General features: G+C 44.3%; 1 protein-coding gene across 1 annotated transcript in view; it reads right to left on the bottom strand.

The window, feature by feature from the left end:
- Nucleotides 1-19,409, bottom strand: part of RYR3 (ryanodine receptor 3) — a 461,863-nt gene that overhangs the window by 113,084 nt on the left and 329,370 nt on the right. Inside the window, exons 46-50 of the mRNA XM_018053769.1 lie at nt 16,997-17,117; nt 11,229-11,398; nt 8,079-8,299; nt 3,667-3,757; nt 1,660-1,800 (exon numbers count right to left, since the gene is read on the bottom strand). Coding sequence (XP_017909258.1) covers nt 1,660-1,800; nt 3,667-3,757; nt 8,079-8,299; nt 11,229-11,398; nt 16,997-17,117 — 744 coding nt within the window. The remainder of the gene's footprint in view (nt 1-1,659; nt 1,801-3,666; nt 3,758-8,078; nt 8,300-11,228; nt 11,399-16,996; nt 17,118-19,409) is intronic.

Below are 19,409 nucleotides of genomic sequence, written 5' to 3'. Positions count from 1 at the left end.
TAACCAAAATGGGGAATATGTAAGACCTATAATGCATTCTGGTGGAAACTGAGGTATCCTTGTCACAGAATAGTGACAGTCTGTAAAGCCTTCAAGTCACCATTTGCTGGAGGTTGCTAAGTCACTTCAGTCGTGTCCGACTCTGTGCGACCCCATAGACAGCAGCCTACCAGGCTCCCCCATCCCCGGGATTCTCCAGGCAAGAACACTGGAGTGGGTTGCCATTTTCTTCTCCAACGCATGAAAGTGAAAAGTGAAAGTGAATTCGCTCAGTTGTGTCCGACTCTTCACGACCCCATGGACTGTAGCCTACCAGGCTCCTCCGTCCATGGGAGTTTCCAGGCAAGAGAACTGGAGTGGGGTGCCATTGCCTTCTCTGTTGCTGTAGGTTGAGGAACCTTAAATCAAGGTTTAAATCAGTATCTCATAATTAGCTACTTGCAGGAATATCTAAAGGTTAAAATGGTTCTCACTAGGCCAGAAAAGTCTACAAACTTGTCGGCCATAGATGGTAATAGACACTGACCCAGCCTGTGCCTGGAGAGGGCACAGCAGCTTGGCTGGGCCCCCCAGTAGCCAATGCGGGCACACTCTGATAGTGTCAGCAGATTGCTCGGTATCACCATCCTCTCCTAAACCTCGCCAGGAAGGAATCTCAGCTGAAACACGTACGGTGAGAGACAATATTTGATCTGCTTGTAGCAGACCAAACGGAGACAGGCGCGAAGATCATTTAAGTGCGGGTGGCACAATGGTAAAGAATCCACCTGCCAATGCAGGAGATGCAAGAAATGGGGGTTTGGTCCCTGGGTTGGGAAGATGCCCTGGAGAAGGGAATGGTGACTCACTCCAGTTCTTGCCTGGAGAAAATTTCATGGACTGGGGAACCTGGTGGGTATAGTTCATGGGGTTTCAAAGAGTCGGGCATGACTGAGCACATACTCACAACCAACACCAGACTGGAGCTGTATTGCTGCTCTCGACTTCTGTATGAATACCCCAAAACTTTAAAGGTGGTGACCTGTCTACGGCCACACCATCCTGAATGTTACTGACTTCGTCTAAAGCTGGTCACGTCGCAAATCTAAATATATATTAAGGGAAGGGGGGCACGTGTGAGATCGGGGCTGTGTTCCAATCAGACCGCACAGGAAGGCTGGGATGCAGAGGCCCTTAGTCCTCCCCCAAGCTCCTCCTCCCCAGGGGCTGGACAGCTCCTCCCCTGAAAGGTCTCCTGGGAATCCCACGTCCCCACCTCAGCGCAGATGCTAGGACTTCTCTAGGCTTGAACTTGGTGAAGGCAGGCTAACGGGGGCCATATAACGTCAGCGGGGGTCGGGGGTGGGGGGCGAGGAGGGAAGGAAGGGAATGAAGTCAGTCCTTAATCCTGGAACCTGCAGGTATTCTTCTGATTTACTCTGAAAGTACTCTCCACATGTTAACTTTGTGAGTCTGGCAAGTTACCAACAGATCTCCCACCTGTCAAATGAGGGTCAGGGTAGTTGGGATAATGCATGTGATCCGCTTGCAAAGTGCTTGGCAGAGTTGCAGGCACATGGCAGAGGGTGACTGGGAACCAGCTATTCTTATGTGCAGGTTCTTATATCACCGAGGTCCGGCCACCCTCACCCCGCTCTGTTCCAGGAGTACTGCCATTACCTTATGGGAGAGGGAGTCAAAAATCCCCCAGAAGAGCTTCTCTGTCAGATGTAGCTCTTCCTCCACAGCCAGACCGTAGCTCCCCCAGCCCGAAGGCAGACAATAATACTTCCAGCACTGTTCGTAGTGATTTGTCAGAAGCTGGCAGGTTGAGAACAAGTATGCACCAGCGGGGTGGGGCAGAGATGATCCACAGGCATCGACAGCACACAGGGGAGAAGAAAACAGCACAGACCCACCAGGAGAGTGAAACCAACAATGCAAATAGTTAGGCCGTCTACAGAGAGGCCCCCGGACGCCACTGGGAATGGTCTGCTCTTGTGCCTCACGAGCTTCAGCCCAAACGGAATCTGCCCCATTAACTCTCATGCCTCCTGAATCACCCCCAGAGGCTGCTATAAAATAGGAGAGGAACTGTTACTACTCCAAATGGGAAAATGCTACCCTCTGGAAGTGTCTGTGTTCCAGCCAGCCAGGCCTGAAGAAAATTTTTTCTGAGATCTTTGCTTGTAAATCTGGTAATGCTGATATGAGGAGGGGTGGGCAGGGAGCAGGCTGTGGGTCCACAGATTTCTCCACATTGATTCCTGCCCCTGGCTTCCCTTCCCTTGAGCCTTTTGATGGTCTAGCCATGTTACAGCAGTTCCCCATGTGGCCAGTAGAGAGGACGCATACACTGCCAAAGGTCCCATCCCAGCAGGCGGGATCCACATCCTCCAGGAAAAATCCCGCTGATCTAAGGGGTAAAAGTGAGCTTGCTGAGTGCTAGTGATGATGTCCCTTTGGGAGCCAGAATTCAGCTGATGGCACAGGCATTCCAAGGAAGCAATGCCAAGCTGAACTGTAAAAACTGTGTTTTTTATCTAAAGGACTTTTTGGGAAGAAAACCGAGAGTTTTAGGGTTAGACAGGAGAATAAGCCCATGGAGGGCTATGGAATCTCTGACAACATACAAGCTGTCTTCTACCTGGCATGGAACAAGAGGATGGACTAAGGGCCTCTTGGAATTCTGTTTATCCCAGTAAAACACTTCCTGAAATCTTTGCTTAGATTATTTCTGAAAAGAAGGAAAGTTCTGTTGAAATCACTAGGCAGAATTTTCAGGTGTGGCTGGAAACTGCTGACCCTTTTGAATATACAACTAGAGCAGGTGCCTCAGAGGTAAAGGATGAAACACATTGCCCTTGTGGGTGACTGATTCTGGTGTCTTCTCAACCAGGCCGGAATGCTCACCATACCAGTAATAAAATGTTGGTAATTTGTGAGAAAATAGGGAACCAGAGGATGAAAACAGGGCTCTGTGGCCTTACCTTTTACTAATAAGAGAAAAGAAGTGAAAAAAATTTAAAGATCTGTTATAAAAGGGAAAAAAAAGGGTAACATAGTATGGAAAAGAAAAGGGACATTTTACTTTCTGTACCTAAAGGAAGAATCACAGGACTTCAAAGCCTTTTGAGATTAAAAACTTTCTGAAAACCTAATTAGGGCAGGAAAGTACAAAGATTCAAGTCCCTTCACTAACCTCTGCTAAATAACAAGTAATTGGTGGAAATCGATTAAGGCAAATTGGAGCAGTTAATGAATCCAGCAGAATTATTCTTTCCAACCTCTACACTCAAGAAGCTTGTATGTTGTGTGTTGACAACAGCTTGTATGTTGTCAGAGATTCCACAGCCCTCCACGGTGCTCTAGGGAAACTTGGAGGAGTGGGATGGGATTGGGGGGTGGGAGCTTTAAGAGTGACGGGACATATGTATACCTGTGACTAATTCATGTTGATGTATGGCAGAAACCAACACAATCTTGTAAAGCAATTATCCTCCAATTAAAAATAAATAAATCATAAAGAAGAAAGGGCTTGATTTTGGAGGTTGTATTCAGTTTGTTATCGACTCAAAGGGGTAAAACCCATTTCAGATGTATTTTGCTCCCTCTGTTGCGAAGATCATGTTTTACAAGGTACGTTTCCTGTGCCATAGACTGTGTTTCTGTAACAGAGAGGTTTACCTTAAGAGGCATTTTGCAGTATTCATTGAGTTGGGGCACATCAAAAACTAGACGTCGCAGGAGTTGCTGTAACATGGAAGGCCTCAAGTGACTGCAATACAGAATAAGAAAAACAAAGGATGTAATGAAAAAAAAAGGGGGAGAGAGAGAATGAAAGAAATACTCAGCAGTGAGAGAGAATGAAAGAAATACTCAGCAGCGATAACCGTATATTAAGAGCTAAGCTTCAAAACACTTAGCCCCTAAATCACAAGATCATGGATAAAACCACAGTCGATGGTAAAAGACTTTAAAAATCAAGTGTAGTTAAAATGCAGAAAGAGAGAGTGGGGCTCACGGCTTGAGATCTTTAAGGTTAAAATCTAATCACTGTGTGACAAGATGTTCTAGGGTCTATGACACTCAATCAAAATACAGCCACTGACTATGGGCAAAGAAATATATATATAACAGAAATACAACAGAAAGAAAGTTCCAGGTGATTTCAGAACTCTCTCTGCAGACCAACCATGCTCCTGAACTCTGCCAAGGAAGAAGCAAGAGGTGACCGGCTGCACAGGTGGAATCTGAGGACACCTACTGGTGATTTGAAGGGTGCTCTGAGTTACTGAACCTGAAATTCTCATTATTGAAATCATGTCTTTGGGTTAAGAGTTTGTCCTTAAAAAAAAAAAAAAAACTTCTTTAAAAAGCAAATTGAATAATTAGAGAACAATGTATCAAATTATCAAAGCATTCATGGCCTTGGTACTGGTACAAGTAAAATCTGAGAGAAAAGAGAGATAAACCAGGTTGATTTAGCCATTAGCTTTAGATTGCCAAACCTTTTAAAACCCTGTGGAACCTCTGGATTCTTCCCAGATAAAATACACACTTAGACACAATTTGGCACATAAGTTCAGCTCACAGGCCCCTTTCCAGAGATGCCTAAGAGACAGGAGGCAAAGTTAATAACTCTGATCTTGGATTTTAAAATGCCACAAAGAGCCTCAGAGGCATCTACAACAAGGAGGACAGATGTGAATGGAGATGGACAGCATAGCTCGTCTGTTTCACAAATTTTTCTAGAACTGGCCTTGTGATAAAAATCCCTGGAGTGAAAATGTCAATCATGATGTATAGCAAGTAAAAGCTTGTCTCTAAATGTAATAATCATAAACATATAAAATTGTTTTTTTACACTGTTTACCTAATTAGCAGTATCACCTTAGACTAACAAATAAAATCAAGGAGTAAAATAAATCTCAAACTGAATTAATTCCTGACTTAATAAATAATAATGCTCGTTAAGTATCAGTTTGTCTGCTGTTTCTAGAGCTCAGATGGCCAAGAAGAGGGGTGGAGAAGCTCCTAGGAACATAGGAATAGGGCTGTAAGCTCTAATTTTGGTTTGATACAAAATTCTAATTTTCCCAACATCTGGTCTGATTCTTTAAAGACACTCGTGGCGGATTCATGTTGATGTATGGCGAAAACAATACAATATTGTAAAGTAATTAGCCTCCAATTAAAATAAATAAATTTAAATTAAAAAAAAAGACATATATGCTAACAACAAAGCTCGTCTGTTGTTAAAAGCTTTGTCTCCCCATTACTTAAAAAAAACAACAACTAGGGACCAGCTTATCCTGGGAGACAGGACTTTTGGTTTGGTTCCCAAGATACCTGGTGAGTTCAGACCTAGGAAAAGGTTGAACAAGACCTACAGTTGTGATGGATGTAGCTACCATCCAATTATAGAACCAATGCCAACAGGAAGGACTTCTGTGCAGACTCACTGTTTATTCCCTTGGCCACTACTCAGGAGAAAAGTAGATGCCCAACCATATCCACCAGTCAAGGGGCTCCTGCTCCTCCTTGTGAAGTGGTGGCATGGAAACCTTAGTCACCCTATTAATTCCTAGAGGCCTGTAGTGTGTTTACCAAGCTTTGTTTCCCTTCCAGGACCAACAGCATCCAAATAAGCTTAATTCTCTGCCAGTTCTAATGATACTGGAATGAGTGAAGTGCAGTCAGAATATAAGAGCCTGATTTTGGTAGAGGATCTCAAGAGAAAGCCCTTTTATGGGGCCTGGGAGGATGGCCCACCGTCTCCACTCCACATCCTAGGCAAACAGCACTGTGCATGACACAGCTTAACCCATGAAAGTATTGGGTTGGCCAAAATGTTTGAGTTTTTCTATAATGTCTAGCAGGAAAACCCGAACACACTTTTCAGGCAACTCAATAGTTGAGGTCTATAGGCCTTAGATGACAGACGGCATTTAAAGGTTAATTTTAATAAAGCATTTAAAACAGAAGGACCATGTTACATTTGAAACATAAATGTGAGATGGCCTTTTAATTTGATGTCCTAAATGGACTGACCAATTGCTTTTTTCTAGGCAGCCCCAGTCCTACCACTGCACAGTCATCTCTAGTGTGACTAGGAAACAACCCACTCAGCAAGAATCAGGGCCAGACCCAGTTGGCCACTAAAGGGATGCCTGCTGGGCTTGACTCCAGGACAACCTACAGCAGTGACTCTCAGTCTTGGCTGCATCATGGAGTTGTCTGATGAGCTTCACGAGCTAGGAGCCTGGCTCCCATCCCTAAAGGTTTGGATTTTGAGGACTGAGCTGTGGCCTGGACACCCAGGTGATTCTAATACATAGCTGAGATGGAAAACCACTGGCTTAAACAGCAGAGCCTGGTCCTGGACTGTGTGGCTGAGGCTCACCATTGGAAGAGCCCTTCTTCCTTTGACCTCATGAGATCTGATGTAGTTTTCTGCCAATTCTGGGTCTCAGGGTGGCTTGACACTCTGTCCCTGGTTGCCCATCTGTGGCAGTGAGCACCCCTGCCTTGATTCCCCACGGGGACTGGAGATGCCTTCTTTTGTTTGTTTCAGGTCTTATGTGGCCTAGAGGTGGGCTGCTTTGACGCATGCTTTTATAGTCTAGCCTCTGTGTAAAGGTCTACTTACCCAGAAAGGAAAACCTGCTTCTCGCTCTAGTTTAGGAACTAAAGCATTTGTTCTTTTTTAAATTTTTTTTAAAATTTATATTGAAGTATACTTGATTTTAGGCTTCCCTGGTGGCTCAGAAGGTAAATAATCTGCCTGCAATGAAGGAGAACTGGGTTTGATCCCTGGGTTGGGAAGATCCCCTGGAGAAGAGAATGGCTACCCACTCCAATATTCTTGCCTGGATAATTCCATTAACAGAGGAGCCTGGCAGGCTACAGTCCACGGGGTTGCAAAGAATTGGACACAACTAAGTGACTAACATTACTGCTGCTACTATAGTTGATTTACAATGTTGCCTTAGTTTCAGGTCTACAGCAAAGTGAGTCAGTTATATACACACACACATATTCTTTTTCAGCTTCTTTTCCCATATATTACATCCATTATTACAGAATATTGAGTAGAGTTCTGTATGCTATACAGTAGGTCTTTGTCAGTTATACATTTTACATATAGTACTGTGTAATCCTAACCGCCTAATTTATCACTTCTTAATCTGAATACTCCAGGCCTGAAAGTTGGTCTCATCTTCTGGCCTACCAATCCTCAGGGCTGGAGCCTGAGCAGCCAGTCCCATCACTTCCCCAGAGCAAGAGATGAGCTTCATCAGAAAGAGCCTGTGGATAAATTAGGATTTTATTACACATGTGTGTGTGTGTGTGTGTACGCATGCACACACATGTGCATGCTCAGTCAGTCATGTCCGACTCCAGTCCCATCACTTCCCCAGAGCAAGAGATGAGCTTCATCAGAAAGAGCCTGTGGATAAATTAGGATTTTATTACACATGTGTGTGTGTGTGTGTGTGTACGCATGCACACACATGTGCATGCTCAGTCAGTCATGTCCAACTCTTTGTGACCCCATGGACTGTGGCCCTCCAGGCTCCTCTGTCCATGGAGTTTTCCAGGCAAGAATACTGGAGTGGGTTGTCATTTCCTCCTCCAGGGGATCTTCCCCACCCATGAGTCAAAACCACATCTCTTGCATGGTAGATAGATTCTTTACAACTGTGCCTCCTGGGAAGCCTGTGTATGTGTGTGTGTTTGTGTAATATATATATATATATAAACAAGGACCTACTGTGTGACACAGGGAATAATATCTTTTAATAATCTACAGAGGAAAAAATCTAAAGAAGAATATATATATGTGTGTATATATATATATATATCACTGAATCACTTTTCTCTACAGCTGAAACTTAACACAACAATGTAAATCAACTATATTTCAACAGAACATTAAAAACAAAGAAAGAGCCTGTGGCAAGTAGGGGACCCAGCACAATCGTAGAGTCTGAGCGTACCCTAAGGCTAGATTTACCAGGTCTAGGGTTACACAATTAAATGCAGCTGACACAGATACATACACAGAAGTGAAACACATGGGAGTGTGCACTTACTTGCAGATGGCCAGCAAACACTCCTCTATGGTGTCCCTCTGAGCTTTGGTGAGGGATCGCCCCTTGGAAAGCCTGTATATTGTCTGCAGTGTAGAGTCAATCAAAGAAGTGCAGTGCTCTGTCCCGGCAAAGAGAGGGGCGCATCTTGTGAGGAGTGGGAGCACTGCAGAACATATGTACCTGTTCAGTGCCAGTGCAGCCTCGGTGGTGCTTAGGGAAACCTAGGAAAAGGGGATTGAGATGCTGGTCAGTCTCCTGGGGAGGACAGGGCCAGGCTTCCCCTGTGCTGAGCTCATAACCAGCAAGGCAGGGAGGTGTACTCATATGTGTGTTTCACAGTGAGAGACTGAATAACTGCCTACTCTGTCTAAAGAGACCTGTTTATCTTTTGCATCTTAAAGGAAAAAAAGAATCAGGTTAAAAGAAATAATAAACAAAAGAAAAGCAAAGGCTGACTGGTGCTAACTCATTCCAAATGGTCCACAAACTCCTGTTTCATTCAAGAAGAATTCCAAACCCTTGTTAAAATGAGCTGATGACCAATCTAAGCCAACACCCTTGTTGTTTGCAAAGTCCAACTTCCAAGTTTCTGTATTATTATTTATAATATTATTCTGGTTCTCCATCTCTTTTCTCTCATTACGGAGACTCACAAGCTGTCCTCTTGTGATTTCGAGATGAGAAAATGGTTACAGGCTCCTTGGTGACTCAGCGGTAAAGAATCTGCCTGCAATGCTGGAGATGTGGGTTCGATTTCTGGGTAAGGAATGTCCCCTGGAGAAGGGAATGGCAATCCATTCCAGTTTTCTTGCCTGGAGAATCCCATGGACAGAGGAACCTGGCAGGCTACAGTCCATGGGGTTGCAAGAATTGGATACGACTTAGCAACTAAACTACCACCACCACAGACTCAGCAAGCATGCAAACACTGGTTTTGTGACAGTTTCACAGGGAGAAAGTAGAGCTCTAACCCCATCACCTGGTTTATGAGCACTGTGAGCAATCTGAAATCTGATAATTGGCATGAGGGTAAGACATCACTAAAGGGAACCCACTTCATGGGAAAACGTGTAATGGAATAGAAACCTACGGCCTTCTCTAAAACTCTGCTGAGGTCATCACTCACAGCGTTCTCTCTTGCTCCTTTAGACAGGCTGGATTTAAGGAAGGCCCACTTAGTGACATTAAATATAGCCAAAGCACGGTTAACTGTCTTTTTTTTTTTTAAGGGAAGAACTAAAGAAACCTTGCGGCCCACAGAGATGAAATATCCTTATTTCCTGTGATGATTACAGCCAGTATATCTGTAACACATTTCCTATAACATGATTTGATAAACTGTTTTCTTTGAATGGTACATATTTCTGGGTATTTCTATTAATTATCAAAAGTTTGCCTTCTAGGAGCTGCAGTAATCATATGGAAAGAAATAGCTAATCTTCCACATTTATCTCTTTAAAAGACAGAGTTTTTAAAATGAGGAAGAGCTTTGATGCCAGTGGCTTAAAAGTTTTCAAAAGAGAATGCATGAAAATGCATGTGCTGAGAAACTGAATACAAAGCTTCTTTTGGGGAAGTTAGTGTGTAGATAAGCCTATGATTTGAACACCAAATTCTAGAAGATTATTTGCTGCTTATCTGATTTATAAACAAAGTGAACGCTTTGATCAGGAAATTTGGGAATGTCCCACAAGTTAATCATTTTTTATTTTTTAAATCAAAGAAAGATTAAAAAAAAAAAGCAGTGGAAGCTTTTAACTGTTTTAATTTTACAAAACAGCCATATGCCCCTAATGCCTTCATGGATATACCATTTCTTATCTCCATGCCACAGCTAGGGATGGAATGCCCATTCAGATTGGGGCTCATACTGCTTTCCACTTCTGGGTGACTCCATCCATTTCTGAGTAACTCGTTCAAGTGGCATTCACCCCAATTAAGGTACTGGCTAGCTGACCACCCCTGGAGCTCAGACTTCTACTGCTGTTGGACACCAGGTGGTGCCTTTGAGAAACTTTACAACTGATCAAGAAGGTATGCCACTGGCTCTTTAAAAACAACCCTGAGGGTCCAGTGGTTAAGAATCCACCTTGCAATGCGGAGGATGCTGGCTTGATCCCTGGTGCAGAAGATCCCACATGCAGCGGAGCTGCTAAGGCCATGTGCCACAGCTGCTGAGCCTGTGCTCCAAAGCCCTCGAGCCACAGCTGCTGAGCCCACGTGCACCTGGCACAGCTGCTGAGCCCACGTGCACCTGGAGCCTGTGCTCGGCAACGAGAGAAGTCACGACAGCAAGAAGCCCGGGTGCCGCAACGAAAGAGTCGCCCACACGTGGCAACAAAGACCCCGAGAAGCTAGATAAATGAATAAGTAATGATACAATTCAAAAACAACCCTAGGCTGGTCACTATTTGTTTTAAAACTTAAGCTGATCTCGTTGGTCTTTCCTCCTTAAACCCAGAACTTCTAGCGTTCTATCTCTCTGCTTCGTCCTGACCTGGAGCACCTGGCATTCTTGTTTTCTAACTCCTGGGCCTCCTGTCTTGATGTCTGTCGATGATGGATTACCCTACCTCACACTTGACTGCCAAACTTGGATTTGTACTTGGCCTGTTACATTGACCTTGTCATGCCCTGAGCTTCAGACTATTATCCTTCCTGATGGTCAGTGCATATAACATAAGGAGTCAGAGTAGGAAGGGTATTTCCAGCCTATCATGCTTGCCAGCCATCCTTCTTCATAAGTGGTAAAGCCATGGTTCTCATGCGAGGGTGGCTGTGTCTCCCAGGGTACATCTGGTGAATTGCTTTGGGGGTGTGCTACTGGTATGTGGTACCAGCAGAGGGCAGGAATGATGCTAAACCCCTGCAATGCACGGGATAGCACCACTCTCTGCCACCACCACCACAGTGCCGAGGAAAGGACACTGCACTGGACCAAGCTAGACTGAATATCTCAGGTCCAGTTTACCCACATTTAAGTCTCTGAACCAGAAAATTCAGATCCTCCATTTCTTGTTTCTCTATCTTCTCACTCTTTAAAGCAAGCTACTAATATGTGATCAGGGAGTGGATAGAAACTTCACTTCTAACTCCAATATTAATTGCTTACAATGATGAAAAAATAATTTTCTTATTTTAACCACTTACTGTATCTAGAGAGGCAGAGGCTCTTAGGTCAGGTAAAAATCCAACTTCCAGCAAGTGGAGCAGAAAAGTTTGATCCTTGATGCCGTACACACGGTCCAAGAACAGTACCATGGGCGCCTTGTGGTCAGGGCAGAAGTTGGCTGCCATATCTGGCTCACTGACCGACCCATCTGAAAGAAACACAGAGAATGTCATATTCTCTCTTCTATCTCCACAGTCTCAATGGAGCACGGAGCTTGTCTGTCTGTGGCTTGTTCTCCTGACAAGAAATAGGAATTTTTGAAATAATACAGTGTGCTAGAGTCAGTTTATACTGGCTTGGAAGAGTTGATTGCTAAAATTTCAGGGATTTAGTGAGCCTGATTTTAGATATGTCCATTATTAAAATTATAATTTGTAATTAAGTATATTATATTTTAAAACAGGATAAATAGTCAAAGCTTATCACTTCCCAATTATTGTACTATAATCTATATTTGCAGAGAAGGCAATGGCACCCCACTCCAGTACTCTTGCCTGGAAAATCCCATGGATGGAGGAGCCTGGTAGGCTGCAGTCCATGGGGTCGCTAAGAGTCAGGCACGACTGAGCGACTTCTCTTTCACTTTTCACTTTCATGCACTGGAGAAGGAAATGGCAACCCACTCCAGTATTCTTGCCTGGAGAATCCCAGAGACAGAGGAGCCTGGTGGCCTGCTGTCTATGGGGTCGCACAACGTCGGACACGACTGAAGCGACTTAGCAGCAGTAGCAGCAATCTATATTTGATTTTATTTACATCTATTGTATTTGTATGTTGGAAATACAGTACAGCAGGTGCTATGTGAATTCTCTGTCCAACTCTATGCTCAGCGATATCGCATTGGGAGCTTGAGGTTGGTGAGCAAATGCCAGCAGTCAGGGCTTGATTTACTGCTTTGTTCAATGATGACATAAAAAAGGGAGGGAGAAAAATGTAAGGCAGATTAAATTAAAAAGTATGTCATGCTTATAAGCATTGCAATCTAGATAGCACAAAGCTGAGGACATACTCTTTCAGTATTTAGTGAGTATTATCTGGTTTAGGTGAAATTCAGATCAGAAAATCATCCAAGAATTGTAACCTTATTTTCATAAAAAGGGTCAAAGATAAAGTGAGGGAAATGCCATGAAGAAAAAAAAAATTTCTTGACGTGGAGAACAGAAAGGATCTCTAAAGGGGATAAAAAAGAAAAAGTCTTCCTCCTACAGTTTAGTTAAGACCAAAAACTAGAAAAGAGAGCCCCGGAATGATCAAGCTAAAGTCACAGCTTATGTAAATTCTGTACTTCATAAGGCACTCTGAGAGTTGTAAATATTTGGTGCTATCCAGCCCAAAAACTAATTCAGCCCAGGCATCTATGCAGGACTCTGGGAGAGCAAGGACGCTGCCTGCGTCTCCTCCCCTGAGCACTAGGGGGAGCTGTTTATGAACAGGGAATTAATCTCTCAAACATCCAGTATTCTGAAGACAGTGCTTTGCCCGGATACTAATGAGCATTCCGTGTTCAAGGGAAACACTGAGTTCAGCATTTATCTTCTTTACCACATGATTTCTCAGAAGCTTCATGAAGTTATAAAATGTGATACATTCGAGAATGACGTCACCAAGATGGGGTGGGGTAGGAGATTACAACCTTGATTTCCCCACAAAGATCGGCTCTCCACGGGCAACACCAGCTTTGGGAGGGCTTAGGGAGGGCCCCACTCAATAAACTGCGGCAACACTTGCTGTTCAGTCACTCAGTCGTGTCCGACTCTGTGACTCCATGGACTGAGGCACACCGGGCTTCCCTGTCCTTCACTATCTCCAGGAGTTTCCTCAAACTCATGCCACTGAGTCGGTGATACCATCCAACCATTTCATCCTCTGTTGGCCACGTCTCCTCCTTCCCTCAATCTTTCACATCATCAGGGTCTTTTCCAGTGAACTGGCTCTTTGCATCAGGTGGCCAACGTACTGGAGTTTCAGCTTCAGCATCAGTCCTTGCAATGAACATAGTGGAATAAAATATCTGAGAGTAAGTGCACAAAAAGGGAGGGAAGGGTGGCTTCATGTTGCCTGCATTTTCAGGCTGGCCCTGCTCAGCCAAGAAGGAAACTCAACTAGAAAGAGTTTCTTTTGCCAGTTAGTGAGAGTAGGGTGTGTGATTGGTTTCCAGAGCCTTCTGGGGCACTGCATGAAGGACAAGCTTTGGTTTCACCCACCCAGAGACTGGCTGAGATGCCTAGAGACATCTAGGAACACGAAAGAAGGGCAGGGGTGGCCAGTATCAGCCACACAGTAGGAGATCTGTGACCTGCTTGCTGAGGACCCAGCAGCTTTCGCCACTGAAGAAACCAAAAGCCAGCACAGCCACCACAAAATCCAGATTTCACGGGATTCTGTCCCATGGGTCTGTGTGTTCACCGATGCCCAGTCACCTGACTCTCTCCCCATTGCTCCCCAGCAACAGCCAGAACCCCGAATCTGCACCAGCAGCCAGCCCCAGCCCCTGTGATTGTGCAAGCATGAGGCACCATTAGACTCCTTCAGCTGCAGGGTTACTGCCCCAGCTGTGCACCTGCACACTGCCCGCCCAGCTCCGATTCCGGGCCTTCACTGCCGTACCTGCACCCAGGTGAGACCCAGCAGGGTCTCCCCACGTGCCAGAGTACCCACAGCTGGCTCTGGTCTTTGCTGCTGGCCCCGCCCTTGCCACTACACATGAGTCTGCAGCTGGTCCCTGCAAGTGTATGTACCGCTGGCCCTGCCCACCACCACCACTGCCTGCCCTGGTCCCTAGCTGCTGGACCTGAAGCGCTGCTTAGGGACCTCGCAGCCCTGTCAGCCACGGGCAGCCCCAGGCAGCACTGGTCAAGGACCACGCAGTCGTCAATACTGTTGACCCCAGGGGCCCGAGTCAAAAAGACATCATGTGCTGTCTGGACCTGAAGTTGCCTTACATTCCTATACCGGAAGAGCCCCACCTGAAGGTGAAGGTCTTTCCTTATCAAAGTCAGTCCATAGAGTCTGGAAGAGGTGACTGTTTCCTCAAATGCACAATACCTATGCAAGGCTACAGGGCTCGTGCAGAACAGGAGAAACATGTTCCACAAAAAGAATACAGTAAACGCCTAGTAACTGAAACTAAACAAACAGCGATGCATGAATTGCCTGACAAAGAATTTTAAATAGTTATCCTAAAGATGCTTAGAGAGCTACAAGAGAATCCAGATAAACGAATTAATGACACAGAGAAAGCAAGAACAAAAATATAAGTTCAACAAAGTGATAGAACAAAACATAAAGAAAGTTAAAATGAACAGAAAAGAAATATTGGGGTTGAAGAATATAAAGACTAAATGGAAAAATTCAATAGAGAGCGTCTTCTGGACCAAGCAGAAGAATCAGTGAACTCAGAGACAAATCATCTGAAATTATTCAGTAAGCAGAACAAACAGAAAAAAGAATGAAAAAGAATGAAGAAGGTCTACAGGGTTTAAGGGATACCATTAAGAGAAATAATTTACCTATCACTGGAGTCCAGGAGAAAAGAGGAAGAAAGAAGCAGAAAGCTTATTTTAAAGACATAATGGCTGAGAATTTCCCAAACCTGAGGAGATATTTGGACATCCAAGTTTATAAAGCTAATAAGTCACCCTCAAATTTCAATCCCAAACCATCTTCTTGAAGACACATTATAATAAAATTGTCTAAAATCAGAGACGAAGAGAATTTGGATTCCTATCTTACACAAAAGTTTATCGCAAAAGTTGACTAGAAATAGATTAAAGACTTAAATGTAAGAATAGAAACTAAAATTCCTAGAAGGAAACACAGTGGGTAAGCTCCTTGATAGGGTCTTGGCAATGATTTTTCTGGATATATGGCACCAAAAGTAAAAATCAACAAGTGGGACAAATGAAGCTAATGAGTTTTTGCATAGCAAAAGAGACAATCAACAATATGAAAGGCAGCTTGCAGAACGCAATAAAATATTTGCAAATCATATACCTAATGAGGAGTTAATATCCAAAATATACAAGGAACTCAAAAACTCAACAACAGAAATAAATGATCTGATTTAAAATGGGCAAAGGACACAGACAGACATTTTCCAAAGACATACAAATGGCCAACAGATACATGAAGAGATGCTTAACATCACTCACCATCAGGGAAACGCAAATCAAAACCACAAGGACATATCACCTCATACCCATCAGAATGATTATTGAAAAAAAGAAAGGGATAAAAAATGTTGGCAAGGATAAGGAGAAAAGGGAACCCTTGTTGTTGGTGGGAATATACATTGTGCAGCCACTATGGAAAAAGTGTTGAGTTTCCTCAAAATCACCAACAGAACAACCAAATGATCCAGCAATGTCACTTCTGGATATATAGCCAAACGAAACAAAATCGGTATCTTCAAGAGGTATCTGCGTCCTTATGCTGATTATGGCATTACTCACAATAGTCAACACATAGGAAAAAACAGTCTAAGTGTCCACAGATAGATGGATAGAGAAAATGTGGTATCACAGACACACAGAGAGTTACACTGTTTAGCCATAAAAGAAGGAAATCCTGCCCTGTGTGGCAACATGGATGGACCTTGAGGATATAATGCTGAGTGAAATAAGTTAGAGAAAGACAAGCATTGTACGAGCTCACTCATATATTGAACTCATAATAATCGAACTCATAGAAAGTAAGAATAGATGGATGGTTACTACATGTTGGGGGAAGGGAGGGAAATGGAAGGTGTTGGCCGAAGGGTACAAACTTGCAGTTATAAGATGAGTAAGTTTGGGGGAATCTAACGTACAGCATGGGGACCATCCTTAACAACGCTATATTGTATACTCGAGAGTTACTTTGAGAGTAGAACTTAAATGTTCTCACCATAACAGCAACAAATGATAATTATGCAAGGCGAAGCATGCATTCACTTAATTTTGATAAACATCAAATCATCACACTGTACATCTTAAACTTATACAACAGTATATGTCAGTTATATCTCAATAAAGACAGAAAATGTGGTATATCCCAAGATTTCCCAAACTTATTTGACTCCAAACACCTTGTTAACATGTACAGCAATTAGCATCCTTTACCAAAATGTCTCACGGAACACCAGTCTGCGAAACACTGCAGCAGCATCATGCTATCTTTTCAACTTTTCCATCAGCCAGGGGGAGACTAACTGGATAGTAGGGGGAGTGCCATGGAGAGCCTCTGTGTTTTGGGGAGAGTATAAGTTTTGTAAGGTTAACACAGACTGATGCCCAATGTCAGGAGAAGCGGTGGGAGAAGCCCCTTTATGGTCCATGGCCGTGAGGTGCATAGCACAATGGCCAAGGGAGCCTGGGGCAGACCCTAGCCTTCCATTGCCCCAGCTCGCTGCAAGTTTGGGGACACAGAGGCAAAGGAGATGAGAGGTTTGGGGAGAGCTCCTGTTGGTCCCAGTCCATCAGCCCCTCTCCAGACGACTGCAGTTCAGAAGACAGTGAGGTCTGGGCCAGCCGTATTTATAGGACATGAAGTAGGGAAGTCTCAACCCAAAGGAGCAGAGGAGACAAGCAGCCAGCTGGGGCTGGGAGGAGAGAACTCCTCACCGCCAGAAAAAGAGCAAGATCCTGTTCCTGTGAAGCCTGACCTGCAGTAGGAGGTAAGGAGGATCCCTGCTCTACACACAGGGTCCTGCTGTGAGCGGGTGGCCCTGGGGAGGCTGGCAGGACTCCGTCTTCAGCCATTCCCTTACCTTTGTTCAGGGAAGGCAGTTTCAAGGGGATGCTGATGATTCCAACCAAGTCCTCAGTGGGAACCAGGGAGCGCAGGATGGACCTGATCCGGATGGCTTCTCCCTTTCCTGTCTGGATAAGCTGCAAGGTAGGGTTGGAGAGTAAGATAAATGAGGTTCTCATATGCCCACTCCACCCCACCTTCAAACCTTGGGCTGTAAAATGATTCTCCTTGTGGGGGGACGGGATGGGTACACTTCTTTGTCTTCCTAATTGTTCTAGACATGGGTGGCCACAGGGAAAAAGAAGCGCCTTCTCTTGATTTTCTAGAAGAGGTGCTACTGAGGGAATAACTCTGGCCAAGAAGGGCAAGTGGATTCCTTTGCTGTGATAGCAATAGTTGTGTAGTCTCAGCAGTGAAGGCAGCCTGCTGTTGAGTCTCAGTGTGACTGCAGTCCTGGGAGCTCTAGGTAGCTATGGCAAGTGGGGTGACAATGTGGCCATGATTCCAGACCCTGGAATTCTGCTCAGTGTAGACATGACTTAGGTGTTTTGCTTTCCTAAAAAAGTTTGATTAATGCTGGGAATAGGGGCAACAAGAGGAGTATAGATGATGTCAGAGAGAGCTTCAGCATCTCAAGGGAGTTATTCGGGAATGGATAACCTGATTCTTACGGCCACGGTGGGCATGTATACAGTCACATCCTCCTGGATGTGGGGGCAGCAGGCATGCTTCTGGGCACAGGCTCTTAGCTGGCAATGGAAGTGTCATGAGCTCAGGACTGAGCGTACCTAGGAGGTAGGTGGGTGACATGCTGGGACACAAGAGACAGGGGGACACCTATGTGTGAGCCTAGCTGTGAGCACAGGGGCAGCTGTGAGTGATGACTACATCATCCCTTCCCCTTACTTACACAGGAGGGGTCAGGGGAGAAGCATGTTTATGTTTATGAGGTTGGATCTGAGGGGCAGTAAGCAAGGAAGAAACTCTCTCCCAGGTGGGGCTCTGAGGGTTTAGCTATCCCATGCAGCCAGTCTTCCTGGAACTAGGCAAACTGCGTAACCTGCTTTGTGAAGAGATGACAGGTGATCAAGGGAACTGACCCCCCACCCTAAGACAGAAGGACACCTGAGAATTCCCCTAGCTCCCTTTCATTTTCCTTTATTTGTTTAACAGCACAGAAATGGAAAGATGGGCCTGTGTGGGTAAGGTGCTAGTTCCACAGTAGGAACTAGAAACTATTACAAGTTAAGAATTGTGATCAGCCTCCCCTTTGAAGATTTAGATTTTCTTTTCTCTACAGTACTTTTTTGGAGAGGAAATGGCAACCCACTCCAGTACTCTTGCCTAGAAAATCTAATGGACAGAGGAGCCTGGTGGGCTACAGTTTATGGGGTCACAAAAGCACACAGTACTTTTACCCTAGATTCTTCCATACTGGAACAGTTCCCCTAAACACTTGCAGATGGATTTCCAAACAGGCTACATTGTTAAGTAGCTAACACATGACATACAGGAAAAAAGATAAGGGTGAATGCTTTAACGCAGTGTCTTTCAAAATGTAGTCTTGACCAACTAGTGGGTTGTAAAATCAGTTAGTGGATTGTCACCAGCATTAAAAAGCATGAAATATATTAGAACAGAGTAGAAACTATTAGAATGCATTATCCATAGCAAGGATAAGTTTTGTGTCTGGAACATATGTATACTAGGTTGCAGTGTAAATGATATTATGTTGGTCAACTAGTTTGTTTGGAAAAACTTGTTACAGAAAAACCCAAATGATCTTGTTAGCCAACCCAAAATTTCTTACTATGATCAAAATAATTTTTTTGGTCAAAAAAATTTGAAAGCTACTACTTAAATCAATGCTATTTTTTTTCATTAGCATTAAAGGCAACATATCCACTGTTATGTCTGTGACCAAATATATAACCTCATCAATACCAGAAACCACTATTTATATCACCCTAGTCTGCATTGCACCCCACTCCAGTACTCTTGCCTGGAAAATCCCATGGGCGGACGGGCCTGGTGGGCTGCAGTCCATGGATTTGCTAGGAGTCAGACACAACTGAGAGACTTCACTTTCACTTTTCACTTTCATGCATTGGAGAAGGAAATGGCAACCCACTCCAGTGTTCCTGCCTGGAGAATCCCAGGGATGGGGGAGCATGGTGGGCTGCCATGTATAGGGTCGCACAGAGTCGGACATGACTGATGTGACTTAGCAGCAGCAGCAACAGTAGTCTGCATTGCAAGTACTTTTAGGAGACACTGGCATAATCCAAATGCAGTGAACACTGTGGAGAGAGCACCTGAGCCCTGGATGAACAAAGTTCTATTAAACAGTTACCAAGTACTTTTAAAATATAAGAAGCTATGTTTTCTGTTTTCCTACAAGCAGTGATTATTTCCTCTCTCACTTAATA

Source organism: Capra hircus, chromosome 10 (genome assembly GCF_001704415.2).
Source record: "Capra hircus breed San Clemente chromosome 10, ASM170441v1, whole genome shotgun sequence".
NCBI classification, from domain to species: domain Eukaryota; kingdom Metazoa; phylum Chordata; class Mammalia; order Artiodactyla; family Bovidae; genus Capra; species Capra hircus.
Note: the sequence above shows the minus strand (reverse complement) of the source record. Positions and strands in the feature narration are given on the sequence as shown.